This window comes from Cupressus sempervirens, chromosome 4, assembly GCF_028749045.1.
Source record: "Cupressus sempervirens isolate cs-2001-9-10 chromosome 4, ASM2874904v1, whole genome shotgun sequence".
Lineage (NCBI taxonomy): Eukaryota > Viridiplantae > Streptophyta > Pinopsida > Cupressales > Cupressaceae > Cupressus > Cupressus sempervirens.
In genome coordinates this window covers 572,738,216-572,756,929 of record NC_143121.1, presented here as the reverse complement: position 1 = coordinate 572,756,929, position 18,714 = coordinate 572,738,216, and the positions used below count along the sequence as shown (strand labels likewise).

At 37.2% G+C, this 18,714-nt stretch overlaps 1 protein-coding gene across 3 annotated transcripts in view; it reads left to right on the top strand.

The window, feature by feature from the left end:
• Window positions 1–18,714, top strand: part of LOC149562491 (uncharacterized) — a 206,540-nt gene that overhangs the window by 27,916 nt on the left and 159,910 nt on the right. For 2 of the 3 annotated variants that reach the window (XR_016363954.1, XM_089825979.1), the window contains exons 2-3: window positions 3,893–4,098; window positions 4,200–4,260. Coding sequence is in view for 2 of the 3 variants with exons in the window: in XM_089825979.1 (XP_089682105.1) it covers window positions 3,893–4,098; window positions 4,200–4,260 (267 nt within the window). In the remaining variant the exon portion in view is untranslated. The remainder of the gene's footprint in view (window positions 1–3,892; window positions 4,099–4,199; window positions 4,261–18,714) is intronic. The other variant, XM_089825980.1, reaches the window with a different exon arrangement.

Genomic DNA, 18,714 nt, shown 5'->3' with positions numbered 1-18,714 from the left:
ACCATGACACTCTGTCCAACCAGACTATTTGCACTTCTCAGTGATAATGATGGCATATTCTCCTTTATGTTGACACGTTTTCTCCATTATGTCCTTGGTTTATTTTTTAATACATTTTGTTCTTATTCGATTGATGGTACTTCTGATTAATAGAATGAATGATAATCTTCTTTCTTGCTCCAGTTTGGTATTCATGACTGAGATATTGTCGTGCTTGAAAACCATTTGTTTCTTATTATTCATTAGTCTCAGAATTTCATATAGAGCTTGATACCATTAGTTCACTAATCTTAGTACTGTTTGTAGAATACAGAACGCTGCCTTCATGTTTAATGACAAGGACTTCCTATGACTATCTTCTTGTAATGCTGAAAACGCAAATTAAATGTTTCATATCAAAAATCCTTTGTTTGACTGTGTATGCTGAGTGCCCAACGGTGATAATACTTAGATACTCGTTCCATTGTAATGAATGATTCATACCTTACTGCTTGCTGCAACCTCTTGATAATGATGTATATGCAATCACAATTTATAAATTGCAACCATACGGCAAAATACTGTTGCGGTTCCCAATATTGACCTTCAGCTATAACATGGTGAACTGGGATCATATACTCGACTCAACATGCTTTAAGAATCGTGACTTCCGCTCAATATGAATGCAATTTCTTCTCTATTCTTTGACTATTGATGAACTACTTCCTTAGTGTAGTTTGTGTCTTAAGTGGCTCAGCATCGTTACTTCTGGGTGTAAAGAATGCCATTGCTGATCAGGATTCAAAATAATTAAATCTTGTTGACTCTAAATCTTTCATAAATAGTAGAATCCACTGTAATCTGCAATAAAAAATGACAGTCTGAAATAGGGGTAATATCTGTCTGGACAATGAAATTTAGCTCCTATATTCTGCTGTAGCTCTTTACATACTAGTTCCTTCTGATTCTGCAAACACCAAGAGTGTTGCTTCCAAAAATTTACTTGAATATCGCTAAACCCGGCAGGCAAACTCCTTGCAAATGCACATGATATTAGCAAACATGTTCATAATGGTAATAGTAATTTTAATGTTTTGGAAATGTTCACATGTATTATCGTTTCATTTCCATAATGATCCATTACTTATTCATTAATGATATGTGCGCTTGCAGACACTCTGCTAAGATGCCTTTCTTCAGGAAACTTCTGCAGTTCCCTACTCGATATGGATTTCATCTTATAATATTCCTCCATGTTACCAGCAATATAGAGTTTTCTTATTTTCTCTTTATTGATGATACGCCTTTGGGAGCAAGTGAAGTATCTTTTTCCTCTATATCTTCTCCGCATTTGTATCTCCAATTGTCTAGACCTATGTATAATCATTTGCAGCCTTGCTCAGATACCATGTTGAGTAACAGGGATCGCTTTCTGCAAATGTACTCACACTTCCATCATATTGTGTGTTCCAATTGCAGATTTGAATGTTATATAAATATTCGTAGAAGAGACATGTCTGTTTGATAATTTATAAATTAATCATTAAGTAAACAATATTAATATAACATCTCTCTCTTTCTCTCTCTCTCTGTATATACACACACACACACACACACACACACACACACACACATATAAGTAGATCTATATTAGTGCTTGTCTTATTTATGATTAACCAATGCCCAAAGAGGGATTATCTCTAGGTCAATTCAATCTGATAGAAGCTACAACCTTAACATATTATAATTTGTTTATTATAATTTTGTGTTATTAATGATTTTGTTATAACTTATATTTCACAGTTTGTTACTTTATATTGTATAAATATATATTGATTTATAATGATTTCAATTATTATTTGTTATAATATTTATTTTTATTGATAACTTTTTAAATATATAGATATTTTAATAGTTAAATTTTTAAACATTTTGATTATCAATAAACATTCTATATATATATGAATTTGTTTAATGCATATGAGTCTAATTGATTTATAATTGTCACCTAGGCTGATAAGATAGATTGTTTACCATTTTATCGAGAATTTACTTAATGTATATTTTAATAAACATTAAAGTTACAGCTTCTTTATATATACTAATTTATAAATATTGTTTATGATTAGAATTATGAATGGAAAACGACAATCTTATGAGTACAAGAGTTTACAGTCAAACAACGGTCATCACATCTATTTAGGTTAGTTGAGATATCAAAAATTTGGTAGTTTAAGGTGACAGAACACTAAGGTATTTCTATAGATCCCAGGTCTCCATGTAACAATACAAGTATAGCTTCCAACATCATTAAAAATTAGAAGGGTAAAACTCCTATTCAGGCTGCATATACAAGACTTTCCAACTATAGGATTGTTAGTCTAGGTCTTGTGAATCATTGGCTTAGAGGGGTATACTTGTAAAAGCAGCCTATGATAGCATGGTTATGGTAGATATCAAAACCTCATTATAAGAATCAAAATTTGAAGTGAAATATGTTTCATAGCTTTAAGAAACATTATCTTATAATATAATTATGGTCCAAACTTGTGACTTTGTTGGCACCCCCAAGAAAACCTTATTCAATTTTCTTCATTAACTTAAGTTTGTGTTTAAAACATTATCCAAAGGTCACAAGGATAAATCAAAGACAAGGAAAATAGATTCAGAGAAAGTCTAGACCAAACCAGGAGCATGAGAGATGATGAAGATATAAATCTAGGGGTTGTCATATGGGTGAGCCCACAACTGCCTTTATCTTGTTCTCTATATTTGACCAACCTTTGTCAGTCCAGAGTTGTACTAACCCAAGGCCAACGGAATGGATGCAATTCTCTCATGACCTGGGCTTTGGATGATAATAGAGGGGATATAACCAAATTTAGATGTAGAGGTAGAAACATGTCTAAGTACACAACAGATAACCTATGTCACCATAGTGAGCCACACAGTGTAATTAATAGAAACTGACTGAGGTCATTAGGACAATAGGGTTAATCATATTTTAAATACAAATACTAATGATCAAATAGGGAATGATCAACCTTGAGATTGGAAAAGGATTTTCCTAGTCTTTCTTTGGCTCTTGAATTTCAAAAACTTGATATAGAGACAAAAGCATGTATCTAATTACAGAATGGATGACTATGTCACCATAGCTAGGCACACAATGTAATTAATACACACTGATTAAGGTCATTAAGGTAATAGGGTTTATTATCCTTTCAAGTACATGTGTGAATGGTTTAGTAGGGAACTGTCAACCCTGAGACTGAAAAATGATTTGTTCAGTCTTTTGTTGGCTCCTGATTTCAAAACATTGTGGCCAAAACTCATCAATTTTCTCTCTCTGCTCATGTTTCAACTGTGAATTACTTGAAGTGACGCAATTTTTTTCTAACATATAGGCTCTGAACTATGACATGCTATTTTTAGAAGCTAGTCATAGAATAAAATAAAAATATATTTTATCTTTACTTATATTTATACTTCAAACTATGAATTGTTTTACTAGACCTGTTCTTACAAAGTACAATTGAATTTTTGCCTTTTGAATCAAACTGATATCCTGTCTGTTATTTTTTCACCTTGTAACCAGTGATGTTTCATTATAAGTATTTTATACTAGAACTTTTCTTATGAAGTAAAATTGAATTTATACCTTCTGAATCAAACTGATATCCAAACTGTTTTTTTGTCACCTTGTATCCAATGATGTTTCATTGTAAGTTAACTAAAATATATCCAATTGAAGGAAAAAACTGATATTAAAACTACACATCTTTAAATTTTCTTTTGTATGCTGATCTTAGGAAAACTCATTTGGTCTCTCTCATCAGATAGGTAGGACTTTTGACATATGCTGCCTTTTATAAGCTTTTATACATTTTCTGACCACTTTTCTTTTCATCAGCTGATGTTGCAGTAGCTGTCAAGGAAGGAGTGCCAATTTACCCATTGTATAAACAGATAGCATCTAAGTTGTCTGAATCCATAACTTCTGGAACGTTTGTAAGAGAGCATGCATCTATGCTAGGACTGCACAAGGATGAGACATTGACTTCGAAGATGGATGAGTGGATCAAAATGATTGTTAAAATGGGATCTCAGTTAATAGATGTAAAAAACTTCACCAAATTAATACATTTGTAAAATCTTGGTAGATTCATGTTTGATGGGTATTGAATTAAAAACGATTTGTTTTCTATTTTGTCCTTTAGGTGCTTCAGAGGGCGAAATTTCATTTTGATGTGCAGGAACCTTTCTTCACAGAACTCAAAAGTATGCAAGCTTCTGCAATTTTAGAAACTTCTGAGTGCTAACCATATCAATCATTCCGAGGAATCTAGTTCAATTCAGCTAGCAACAATAATTATTGCTTGATTAATCCAACTTTCAGTCTGACCAATAGTTGACAATTTAGTTTTCAGATCTCCATTTTAGCAAAGAAACCAAACGTGTATAATATCATATATTTTAGTACTCTGTTGTGTCTTCCTATGTGTAGAAAGAATGCCCTTCTTGTGAAGGATGTCTTTCAACCTGTCTGTTTTTTGTATAAATGTGAATCGATATCCTTTTTAATTAATTAGTTTTGGAATTCTATTGGGAATCCTACCCTTAGAGAAAACATAAGTTAACAGAAAAATAAAGAACTTATACAAAACATGACTGTAATAGTCTTGAAGGACAGAGCTATATAACCCCATACAAAGTGATGAAATATGAACCTTTGATTACAACTGAAATGGAGCTAAATTTGAAACCAACTCTTCTAGGACACCACCACAATGAAATAGACAACAAAAATTTTCATACCTAGACACTTTAACATATTCCTTGTCTATTCTTTTCTAAGTGTACCCTCCCCCAACCAATCACTTCTATTCACTCATTGCTTGCTGTCTAGCATCCTCGTGAGGCACTTGCACTATCTTATATAGGAAGGGAATTCAACACTATGCAACATCTTGATGCAGGAGCATCCAGAGGTATAAGGGCAATCTTGTGTCACCCAAAAAAAAAAAATACTTAGACTTAGTTTCTATTTCATGTGTTTTCATTTTTGGATACCCATTTGGGTCAAATAAAGGTTCCAACTCTCACAGTTCCACTATCAGTGTTCGTGTAAATCCTGAAAAAATAGGAGTATGTAATTGAGCCATCATTTTGGTGAACTAGGAGGTGTAAATTGGCTAGATGAATGTAATTGTAATTTAGAGCATTTCAGAAAAAGAATCAGGTCAAAAGGCCCCACGGTTTGAAAGTTATTGCAATTTTTCGGGTTGTGGAGACCTCCTAAGAATGCTTCAAAGTCAGGTTAGGGGCATTAAATGACCTCGAAAAGTGCCGAAAAGTGGGGGACGAGCGAAGCTGGTCCATAGGGCTATAGAGCGCTTCGAGAGCTTTCCGAAAATGTAAATGGTTCGTCAATTGGAGCTACGGTTCAAAAGTTATGCCTCCCGGAAGTTAGGTTACCGTTTCTGGATTCTTCTAGATTTGCGTCGACTTCTAACGCAGCTTCTGAAACCTTCTATTTGGTCGGTGGATGCCTATTAGCACTTTCTAGAATGTACTCCTAGTCCTTAACCCTCCGGGGTCTATTTAAGGAGATTTCTGGCATTGTAAAAGGCAGTTCGGAGTGGAGTTTGAGAGAAGGTACTGAAAGGAGAAATTATCTCCACATTTATGCTATTGTAAGCCCTTAGGGCATGTTTTGAAGTTTATTTTCTCTGTACTGAATGTACTAGCTTATTTTTCAGTTAATACAATTTCCCTTTTCTGTTGTGTCCATTCTGTTCTTGGGTTGTGTCTCCATCACATCTCTTGTTGGTGTTATGCGCAATGAGTCTTTATCTTCACAAAAAATATGGATGGCAAATTCAACTAAAGCCTTAATGTGACCTTTGTTATCTGTCACATGAGGCCTTAGAATGCTTACTTCGCATTCCTAAAATTGTTTTGCTAGCTGTAGCTCCTATGCATCATTTTTTTGTTCCGAAGATACACCATCCCCACAAGCAGTCCGTGAGACCTATCATGGAGGAACCTCCAACTTATTGATCTTTGAGCTTCCCATTACCCTTTGCATTGCCTTCTAGTGATGCAATGGTCATATCGCCAGAATGATTAGGTAAGAAGAGTCAAATAAAACATAATTGATACCACACATTGGGAACAACTATCGCCAATTTAGTTATGAAATCTTCACATATTGCAGTCTTCAACTATGGATAATTCATTGTTCACATAAGATCTTCACAAGTCATTGCGCTGCTTGATTGTTGTAAGAGAAACGGCTTTTAATCTTCTATCATGTATATATGACCTTTTCATAATGTAATGTCCCTTTCTCAAGTATGATCAAACTGTGTACCATTAGCTTTTTTTTTGTTTTTTTACTTTAGGCTAATTGGTGAGTTAGGTAGAATTCCAAAGTTCTTGGAGAGCATAAGATTAGTCTAGCAGATATGTTGCTTATGGTAGTGCATTTAATTGGTCTCAATGGAGCTCTTGCTTCTTTTAGAATTGATTTCTGGCCTTTTGGGAGCTCTTTAAACCTCTTGGAGAAGTATGATATTTTTATATAGTCACTTAATTGCTTCAAATCTCATCCTAAGTCTTTAGTGACATATTGGTGTGGTCAAAATTTCATATTTATGTCATTTTTGAAATAATAATTGATTGCTTTTATAAAACAAAGGAGAGGGATACTCATTATATGGAAGATTACTGAAGATCTTTCCAAACTAAAGACATGATAGAAAGTTACTAAACTAATTAACATGCTTAAAGAATAGAAAGTTACTAAGTAAATCGCTTAAATGACTTAAATGACCATTCTAAGCTAAATATTACAAAATCACTTTAATATCCTCCCTTAATGGTCAATCTACTTACTACCTTACAAAAGACTTGACATAATTGCAAGTCATTTTGTCACTTATGCATAGAAGGCTAACTCCTCTCTAGAATGCTTCGCGACATGACTCTGCTGTTGTTACCCTCCCTAGTTGGACTCATGATTGAACAACCAGTTTCTCTAGAACTTCCTCATATGACCAAGAACAAGAACAAGTTGTGTGTCTTCCAACATGATGTTGGGTAATGAAGCCATCCCTCCTATTTCTAGAGATTGAGTCAGATTCTCAAACAAATTGAGTTTTTTTGAAAAAAATTTGGCAAAATACTTTGAAACCATGATTTTTCTAAAAAATTATGAAAAGAACTAGGGGAAAAACTTAATGCTACGTTAGAAAAACATCAACATCCACAATTTTGTATATTAATTGTGTACAACTCTCATACATTTGCAAGAACATCATTCATACTAGAAACCCTAGTTGTGATCCAAAACAATCTACAAGAGACTATGATTTTGTGTGAAAATCATCAAAAACCTTTGTTTGGTGGAAAAAAGGATAAAAACCCATGATTTCTAAAAAATCTTCAAAAATTCTAGTAAACCCATGATTATCAAAAAAATCTTCAAAAAATCTAGTAAACCCATGACAAAGAAAAGCACGATTTTGTGGAAAACATGTTGTGAAACCTTCTTAGATTAGAAAAACCATTATTTCTGGGAATAAATATGAAAAAGTCCACAATTTTTAGGAAAAATATGCAAAAATCTCTCCACAATTTTGGAGAAAAATAAGGAAAAACCTGCCATGTTTATTGGGAATACTTGGGCAAAATACTAGTGATCACTGAATCCCTAGTGCAATGCTTAGAAAAATCTAGATCTAGTCTTGGTTCTCTGAACTTTGATTTTTGTTCAAAAAATGCCAAAAGACAAATTGCCAAAATCCTTAGTCATGATACTTGAAGGCATTTGTTGCATAGGAAAACAACCTACATGTTGCATATATATTCTCTGTCATCAGTGAAAAATGCATTAAATGGATGTGATGTAAGCAAACCCGAGGAGTGGACATTGTATGTCCCACAAACAACAAAAATGTTGCTAACAAACACTTCAAAGTTTCAAACATGTGCATAAATACCCTTTGATTTTATATGAAAATATGTATCCAAAATTTTGGTTTCCCACAAACAAGAACTTTATGATTTTTGGTTTAAAAATAGCAATAAAAATTCTTGTTAAAATCTCTACAAAACTTCCAAGAAAAAACTAAAAATTTTCTTCGTTAAAAAATTTGCCAAAACACCCTACAAATTTTGGTTTGAAAAAGTGGAAATAGGAGATATAGAAATTTCCTCAATATCTATGTAATTAAACTGCAAATTTATTGGAAAGATTCTCCAAAAACTAACCTTTTCTTTGATACCATGAATTGATAATTGATTCTTGTTGTAAAACAATGGAGATTAATACACCTTATATAGAAGATTACTGAATATCTTTCCATAATGGAAACAATCAAGAAGTAAGACATGATAAAAAGTTACTAAACTAGCTAATTGGGCTACAAAATAAAAGTAACTAACTAAACTAAATTAATGATTAGAAGCTAAATATTATAATATTACTTTAATAATTTTAAAACTTTTCACAACTTCGATAACTTAGTTATTAACTAATTATAACTTAAGTTGTCGAAATTTGAAAATCGTAAACAATCACCTCCTTAACATTTGAGGCCCGACCTCCTCTAAGCCATCTCTCAAAAGGTTAAATTGGAAGTCTGCATCCTCATTACTTCCTTCAACAATCCATGGCTCTTGGATGATTGTGCACTTGCAAAGTACTGTGCTGATATTGTAACACCTTGAACCCTCATTTCTATTACGGAAGTAATTGGTAAAATACTTGCTTCTTATTAACAGAGACCGAAAGGTCAATTTATACAAAAGAATAAAACGATGTTTCCTTAGGAAACAATCATAAAGAATATAAACATTTTGTTCTAACAGAGAAAGCTAAAAAACGAAAGCAAGCTAAAGCAAACTAGATATTTGCAATAGGTAACCATTAACTAATAATAGACACTATCTATTATTGTAATACCCTCCCTTAATGGTTAATCTATCTAGAACACCAAGCTGTCTTATGAATTTGACAAACTTATTAGGACCAAGAGGCTTGGTTAGAATGTTTGCAGTCTCATCTGTGGTAGGAACATAGTGCAAATCTATAGTCTCATCTTCAACCAGCTGTTGTATGTAATGAGAGTGAATATCCACATGCGTGGTTCGTTCATGGAAGACTAGATTTCGTGCTAACTTGATAACGCCTTCGTTATCAACAAACAGACTAGTCGGTCCTGCTAGTGACATTTGCATATCTCCAAGCATCCGATGAAGCCAAACAACTTCACATCCTGCCTTAACAGTCCCTCTGTATTTGACCTCTATAGAGGAGAGAGAAACTGCCTGTTGCTTCTTACTAGTCCATGTGACTGCACCGGATCCCAAATTGAACACATATCCAGAGGTTGACTTTTTATCATCAACAAAGCCTGCCCAATTTGAATCTGTGAATCCACTGAGTTTAGGATTAGAACTTCGAGAGTATAGAAGTCCATAACCTGAAGTGCCCTTCACATAACAAAGCACACACTTTGCTGCCATCCAATGATTAGCTTCAGGAGCTGTCATAAAGTGTGAAATATAGCTAATTGCAAAGCTGATATCAGGCCTAGTAGTAGAGAGGTAGATGAGGCTGCCTACTAGTTGGTTGTATGTAGTTTCATCAACGAAAAGAGAATCAGACTTTTTGGATAACTTGAGACCTTTCTCCATAGGTGTAGATGGAGGCTTGCAATCCTGCATACAGAATTTGTCTAATAGGGCCCTGACATATTTGGATTGAGAGATGAATATACCAGAAGACTGTTGCCAAACTTCAACACCTAGGCAATAATGCATGAGCCCAAGGTCAGTCATATCAAAAGATTGGCATAAATTCTGTTTGATTCCTTGAATCAAAGATGCCGAACTACCAGTGATGATCAGATCATCCGCATAAATATCCAGAAGGATGATGTCACTATCAGTAGTCTTGATGTACAGATTTGAGTCTGAAGAACTCCTCTTGAAACCTTGATCACTGAGGTACTCGTCAATTTGTATGTACCATGCCCGAGGGGACTGCTTTAAGCCATAGAGAGCTTTTGCCAATCTGAGAACCTAATGGTCTTTACTAGCAACCTTGAAACCAGGAGGCTGCATCATGTAGACCTCTTCATGGAGATCACCATTCAAGAAAGCACTCTTGATGTCCATCTGATGGACCTTCCAGCCAAACTGTGTTGCCATGGCTAGGACTAATTTAATGGTGCTCATAATCAATGCCGTAATGCTGAGAAAAACCCTTCGCCACTAAACGAGCTTTATACTTGTCCAAAGTACCATTCGATTTGTATTTGATTTTGTAGACCCATTTGCAGCCAATGGGTTTCTTCTTTGGTGAAAGATTAGAAAGAACCTAGGTGTTGTAATTTAGCAGGCTCTGGTGTTCAGATTGCATGGCCTGTTCGCACTCTAGAATTCCTTTAGCCTCAGAGTATGTTTGAGGTTCAAACACACTATGAATGTTGACCATGAGAGAAAAGTTAACAGAATTTGTAGTTTTGCTCTTTTTTCGAGCAGTTCTCCCATTAATGAGCTCATCGTTACGAAGATCAACAAGTGTCTTAGCCCACCACTTAGGCCAGATAGGAGAATGACCAATATGAGAATTAGGAGATTCTTGATCAGCAGGTTCCTCATCAGAAGAATCTGGATCAAACTTAGGTGAAGCATCTACAAAATGAGATGATCCTGCAGAGAAGCCGAAGGTGTTTGTATAGGTATCACTGGTATAACTGGAGCTGCAGGAGCTACTGGAGCCCTCCCATCAGGTGGACTTAATGAAAGCCGAACTCCCAAATCATGAGCCATCAGAGGCTGGTCTGCTAGATCAGGAATAGGAGAAACAAGCATGAATGGTCCTCGTTGCTCATCAAAGACTACATCTTGACTGTGGATGAGATGAGATGTCTCAACATCGATCAGGGGGTAGGCTTTGTAAAGATTGTTGTATCCAGCAAGTATGAGTTTCTGACTCATGACATCCAACTTGGTGCATGATGCATCAGGGATCCAAACAAAAGCAAGGGAGCTAACAACCTTTAGGTGATTGATTTTGGGCTTGCAACCTAACCAGGCCTCTTCCAGAGTTTTACCTTTGACTGCTACTGTGGGTGATCGGTTCAACAAATAAACTGTAGTGTTAACTGCTTCTGCCCAAAACTTCTTTGGAACATGTCTGTGTTCAAGCATGGATTGAGCCATCTTGGTGATTGTCTTGTTTCGACGTTCAACTACACTGTTCTATTGTGGCATGTGGGGTGTGGTTAAGTGGCATTTGATGCCATGTGTATCTAAGAAGCTGGAGAAAACATTAGAACAAAATTCCTCCCCATAGTCTGATCTAAGAGTAATAATAGATTTCCCAGACTCTTTTTCAACTAAAGGTTTAAACTTCTGAAATATAGGAAATGTATCCGATTTCTTTTTAAGGAAATACACCCACATTTTTCTACTAAAATCATCAACAAACAACAAAAAAACTTGAACCCAAGAACAGGAGTGGCCATAGGGTTGCAGATATCGGCATGAACAGATTGAAGTACCTGAGAAGCTCTCCATGAATCGCCATTCGTGAAAGGTGTGTGATGTTGCTTCCTAGCCTGACATGCATCACAAAGTCCAAGCTGTTGAGTCTAAATCTCTAGCAATCCGAGAACAAGCTCATCCCGAGCAAGCCGTGAGAGATAATGCACATTTAAGTGCCCATATTGCTGATGCCAAAGTGTGCTGATAGAACACCCCCGAGCAGCCATAGCTAAGTCTTGAGAATCACCAGAATCAGTAAGTCTGAAAAGACCATGATCTTCAAGACCCACTGCAACAGTAGACTTAGTCACCCGATTAATGATGGTGCATTGATGTGAATTGAAGGTGACTGCCAAGAGTGGAGAATGTCGCAGCAACTAACTGACTGAGAGTAGATTTAGTTCCATCCCTAGAACGTAGCACACATCAAAGAATATGAGATTCCTTCCAATAGACTGAATCTGAATGTTGCCTTTGCTGACAACCATGTACTCTTCTTCACCACCAAAAATAACAGTCTAAATAAGGCTGGTAGTTAGTAAACCAGTCTCTGTGGTGAGTGAAATGACGAGAGGCACCTGAATCAATGTACCGGGCAGATGACTTGACATGATTTGCATGTCTTTTAGCCATGAAGGCGTAAAAGGCATATTCCGCTTGCTCAGTGTGCTCTGCACTGTTTGCTTTGGGTTGTGAACCTGATTGCTTAAACTGTGCAGCTAAGCATTTCCGACATTCAACCTTCATGTGTCCAAACTTGTGGCAGTAGTTGCATTGAATGTTCTTTCGGGAACCATCTGATGCTGGAGTAAGACTTCTGCTGAGATGGCTGTTGAAACTTGCCTTTATCCTTCTGAAAGGATTTTGCAGCAAAGGCTTGCTCTATGGAGCTGGAGCTACTACCAAACTGTTGTTTCCACTGATCTTGCTGAAGCAAAAGTGTGTAGAGATCAGTGAACTTCAAATCAACACTAGAAGACTTGATGTTGAGAGTCTCGATAAAATGCTCATAGGACTTTGGTAAACTCCGAAGAGTGATAACCACAATATCCTCTTCCTCCATCTTGCGACTGATGACAAGTAAATGATCACAGATTTCCTGAATCCGATTCAAGTGTGCTTGGAGTGAGGTGCGCTCATCCATGATAATAGAAAACAGAGTGTTTTTTAGAAAGAAGGCTCTGCTTTTGTCAGAAGTCTCATGAAGACCTTTGAGATGTGTCCAGATCTCGGCAACTGTCTTGCCAGATGGAATTTGAGAAAGCTGATCATCAGCCACAGATAATTTGAGAAGCATCACTGCCTCTTGATTATTCAGATCCCATGTCTCTTGATTAGGACTAGGAGAAGTCAAAGGTTTCGTAACACCTAGAACAAGTTGATCATTGTTCTAATATTCAAAAATTGCGATGATTTGCTGCTTCCAAGTGCCATAATTTCGGCCATTGAATTTGGAGTTGTGCTCGAGAAAAATGTTTGTTAGAGATGCCATGGCATCTTTTTAATGAAAAACTATAAAAATCTATGAAGACATGTTCTTCGAGGCAAAAAATGGAAGACCCAGAAAAAATGGAGTGACCCAGAAGAGAGCTCAAAAAACCCAAAAGGAATATGTTGTTTTTTGGATCTGCTGGCTTGAAAATCGAGGCACCCAGAAAAATATGACGACAATCCAGTTGAGCTCTCGAAAACCCCACCTTATTTGTGTGTAATGACCCTCCTCAAATCTGCTCTCAAAAAAATGCTGATGAAAGCTCAAGGAATTTCATCAAACAATTCACATGCAAGGGACGTATGACTGATATAGTATTTCAGCTGGCTTTAAATGACTCTTTTTCAATTTGCATCAATGAGAATCTTGTGCTAGAAGACTCCAAATGGACTACACAATGGCCTAACATGAGTGTGCTACTAATTTTGACAATATTTAGTGCATATATATGATCTAAGCATGAGAAATGAACACCTACAGCCAACGGGCATTTTTACAAACAGTTGGTATGCAAACTAACTAGCTGATAAATAATGATATTGAATTGCTTAAATGACACCAGCAACTATTATCTTCTTAATTGCAATGAAATTTCAAATACAATGCTCATGAAATATGGCCAAGACTTTTGGCATTTACATGGATTACAAAATGATAATGTTGGTATAATGCACACTTACAGCTGAAACTTATAACACCCTTAAAAAACAATACTAATAAAGGAACCTGGTTGTAGATGGCTGTAATAATTTTCTTCAATGCTACCCCTTCTGCTTTGCTTTTCCGATTTGCTTTTCCGAACTGCTTTTTCGGATTGCTTTTTCGGCCTGCTTTTTCGGTTCTGCTTTTTCGGACTGCTTTTTCGGTCTGCTTTTTCAGTTCCGCTTTTTCGGACTGCTTTTTCGGTTTCGCTTTTTCGGACTGCTTTTTCAGACTGCTACCCTTTTGAATCTCAAGACCATATCTTTCAATGGCGTCAAGATTTCTAGCTTGAAGGGATTTCATCCTTCAAACTATTGAGACATAATCTCCAAAAAATTTCCCAATTTCTTTGATATTTCCAAGCATACTAAAAAGAAGCTCTTCCCTTTCTTTTATAGTGTTCTCACAAGAGCTCAATCCTTCGTTTTCTCAATGTGGGATAAAACATCACTCCCTTTATGTAACTTATGTCTCCAATGTGTTATAAAATAAAGGGGACTCTTTTAATTAAAATATTTCCCACAACTATAGTCTATGCATCAATAAAGTTAAATATTTAAATTTAACTTTATAAAATAGCTTTATCAATGCATAACAAATCTTATCAATGATAAACAAGTCTTCTTGCCGATTTTAAACAATTACCATCGACATACCGTTGCCACTGGATGTCCGACCATATCCAAGATGACTTACTATAAATAGTAAGTATGCCCAAAGTAGCCTCAAAACCCCTCAAAAAGACCTACAACTGAAACTATCTAGGCCAAATGGCCTCTAAGCGCCTTTAATGTCCTGGTTAGCCTACGGGACCGTGGGGAAATAGGCTAACGACAACATCATGCTATGAATGCTAAAAAAGGGATATTACAGTCTGCCCTTCCCAAAATTGCTTGTCCCCAAGCAATGGTCGAACAACAACCCAATCAGTCCACCTGGATCCCAAATGTAGTCATGAACTATACTGCTTGTCAGTCAACATAGGCTCCTGCAACAACCTCTGAAAATTAACCAAAAGGAATCCATAATCAAATTGGCGAATACAACTCACCCAAACTCCAAAGTCAGGATCCCATGAGAAACAAGCTCTCGAAATATCAGAACCCAAGTACAGTAGATAACCCAAACTGCCAACATAGTAAATACCATCAACACATCCCACTAGCCTATGTGGAATGTACAATACAATTCTGCAACAACGATGAATACTCCCGCATGAAATTGCACCAAATACAGAGAATCCACACACTGCACACCTACTGCAATTAACACAACTTTGCAGATTACCGGTCACTGTCTCATAACCATAACACCCATGCACTACTGATGGTGAATAGTCATTACACGGTAGATAGCAAAAACGAGAGCCCAGACCAAACTTGTTTGCCATCAACTCCTCAACACATGGATCAAAAGCAAACCGATGGACATATCCTACCGTATAATGCCGGTAAAAAGAACCAATCCCAATCAAAGACTCATCTTGCAGACGTGATACAACCAACTGTGACTGATCATCAACTAAGTTAGAGGATGATATAGCCAAGAGTGCAGAATCAACAACAACATCACTAGTCTTTGTGCCCTCCAAGTCAAACATACCACAATGCTCAACTGCAGCACCCAACTCAGCTGAACGTGCCTTCAGTGGAAACGGACCAAATATGCCAATACTAGTGTCATGGATAGATATATCCTCATCTCCACTGCCTCTATCAACCTCGACCATGGACATCCTCGGATCACCAGACACCACGGTCAGTGACTGTATAGAATCTGGTAAAGACTGAAGTCGTTCCAACTCCACGGTCACCTCAGCTAAATGAAACTGTGACTCCTCGAAAGCCGACTGTGTACTCTCAAGAAACTCAGAAGTCACCTCAAGCTGCTGAGTAAGCTTACTCACCTCATCTTCCTTGACCAATAATGCATCATATGCTGTACTGCCCCACTCCATAAGATAATCTCTATCGGCTACCAACTGCATATAATTCTGTCTCAGAATCCGGATAGCCTCCCATAAAGAGTGGATCTCTGTCAAGGAAAGATAACTGCCTCCCTGCTCATCACTAGCAGGAGAACCCCATCCATAAACTGCTAACAACTGACGAGCAGCATCGAAATGCTCGCAAGCGATAGAAATGTCTCGCTCGCAAACTCTCAGCTGACTAGACACATGATTGTGCTGACTGGTCAAACTCCTATACTCTACCCCTGGTACACTGTCCAAAGGAGTAACTGCAGAATGGCTATCATCTGTAATACTGCCATCCAAATTTTGCAGTCCAACTGCTGAACTTGTATCATCAAACAGAGTGATTGAGGCATCAACATAAACCTCTGTATCAAAGGAAACTGTTGAGGAGACTAAGTCCTCAAAACTGTCCACAACATCCCCCTGGGTGTCATCTGTAATAATCAAATCCTGGGACTCTTCTGTAAACTTTGTCATATCTGAGAGATCATCAACCCATTCCAACAAGAATGGTTCACTGGATACATGAACAATGCCCAACAAAAGTGTGTAAAAACTAATTCTAGCATCAAACAAGCTGCTGGCATGGATGAGAACTACACCTGGCAAGCTACTAATCAAGTCCATGATGGTGCAACAGATACTACTACCAAAGAATGATAAATATCTCCGGTCAAAACGATCCCAAGTACTAAGATAAGGATCCCAACATCTAATCCATGAACGGAAACCAACTGGCAATTCCAGTAAACTTCTCACCTGAGTAATGTGAACAATACCAACCGACTTCACGCACCTGTCTACAGTCTCTGAATCCAGACTGTGAATGCTAGACGTACTCATATTATCATCAATATGTGACTCGACTGTAAAAGGAAACTGAGTCCTTGCTATATGCGCTAACTCCCGAACTGAACTCACCTCAAGACAATGCTCGTCCACATCTCTCAGAATCTTGGAGAGCCAACTGAATACACACCAAGGAATTCCGAGTATCCTCTAGCTCATGAGAAAGCCGGTCAACCTCCTCCTCCTTCTTCAATGCATCTAAATAGATGCCTGCAAGATTAAGGAGATGATCGCGATCTGAAAGTAGGTGTATGTAACTTACCTTCATTGCCTCCATGCCTTCCTTGATCTGCTGTAAGTCGTCACAAGAAGAACCTGTTGTGACTCCTTTCTATCTTTCCTGCAGTTGAATCATCCAAATGTGATTCTCAATCAATCCATGCATTCTGTCATGATGAGATAAAGCCATGACAATATCCTTGTCCCCTGTCTTCAGCTGGCTTGCCAAACCAAGTGAAGAGCTACTAGCCTTTATCTCATGTGAAGAAGCATCCAACTGTGCTTGATACCCATTTTCTGCAAAGTCCTGAATGCTCACTTTCTGATCAACTGTACTATCCTCAAACATGACAGTATCATCAACGGCTGTAACTTCATCCAGCCCAACTATACTGGAATCACTATCTGTGTCAATCGCACAATCCGGTGTGCCTGTGATATCATCTTCTGGCTCAACCTGCACAACATCTGTAACCCCTTCTACCTGTGAAGATGATGCAGATAAACCATTACTTGAAGATATGCTAATGTCTCCCTGTATCGAATCAGCATGTCTGTTAAACTCCTCATACAAGTTTCTGCCTATCATAGGGAAGGTACAATCCTTAGGCCTATTAAAACGTTCAATCAGTCTCTCCTTAAACTCCACATATGAGGTAATGTGTGCATGACCCATAGTGACCATACCATGATGCCACCACTCGTGTGCTAACCCATCCAGGTGAATTGTTGCATACTTAATAGTTTCTTCCTCAGGCATAGGGTTCATTTGAAAGTATGTGTCAAGCTTTTGAGCCCAAGCTCTTGCTGTAGACTTCCCCGAGCCGTTATAATATGGTAACTGAAGTTTCACTACTTTCTTCCGTAACTCATAGCGCTGGTTCCTGTCATGTCCACGTGGCATATGCTTCATCCGCACATCTATATACTCCCTAAAGGTAATTGCAGTAGTAGAATTTGAACCTCCAGCTTCCCAATCTCTCCTCAGCTGGTCCTGTATATCAGTGATCTGGGGCTCTGGTACGGGCTGCTCTGGAGCTCTAAGAGGAAATGTGGGAATCATGGGCCTCAAACTCACTGTCCTAGCTTGCTGGGGTGCATGACCGAAATTGTTCCCAACTTGTTCACCTCCATTATGTGTCCCATCCTGATTATTCCCATTCTGATTGTTACTATTCTGATTATTTCCTCCACCTATGTTAGCGTTCAATCCCATTTGACGAGCCATCATCTGCATCATAAGCTCCATTCTCTGACTTTGTTCCTATGCTCTCTGCTCTGCTGATCGCTGTCCCTGTGCTAAGGTGTCTAATAATTGTAAGAATCTTTTCTTTCCCTGATCTGGACTGGCATTCATTTTGTCAAACATTTTTCTCTCTATTTGGCTAATCCAAATTTCCAATAAGACCTCCACAGGATGGCAAGAAATCGCTCTGACACCACTGTAATGACCCTCCTCAAATCTGCTCTCAAAAAAATGCTGATGAAAGCTCAAGGAATTTCATCAAACAATTCACATGCAAGGGACGTATGACTGATATAGTATTTCAGCTAGCTTTAAATGACTCTTTTTCAATCTGCATCAATGAGAATCTTGTGCTAGAAGACTCCAAATGGACTACACAATGGCCTAACATGAGTGTGCTACTAATTTTGACAATATTCAGTGCATATATATGATCTAAGCATGAGAAATGAACATCTACAGCCAACTGACATTTTTACAAACAGTTGGTATGCAAACTAACTAGCTGATAAATAATGATATTGAATTGCTTAAATGACACCAACAACTATTATCTTCTTAATTGCAATGAAATTTCAAATACAATGCTCATGAAATATGGCCAAGGCTTTTGGCATTTACATGGATTACAAAATGATAATGCTGGTATAATGCACACTTACAGCTGAAACTTATAACACCCTAAAAAAA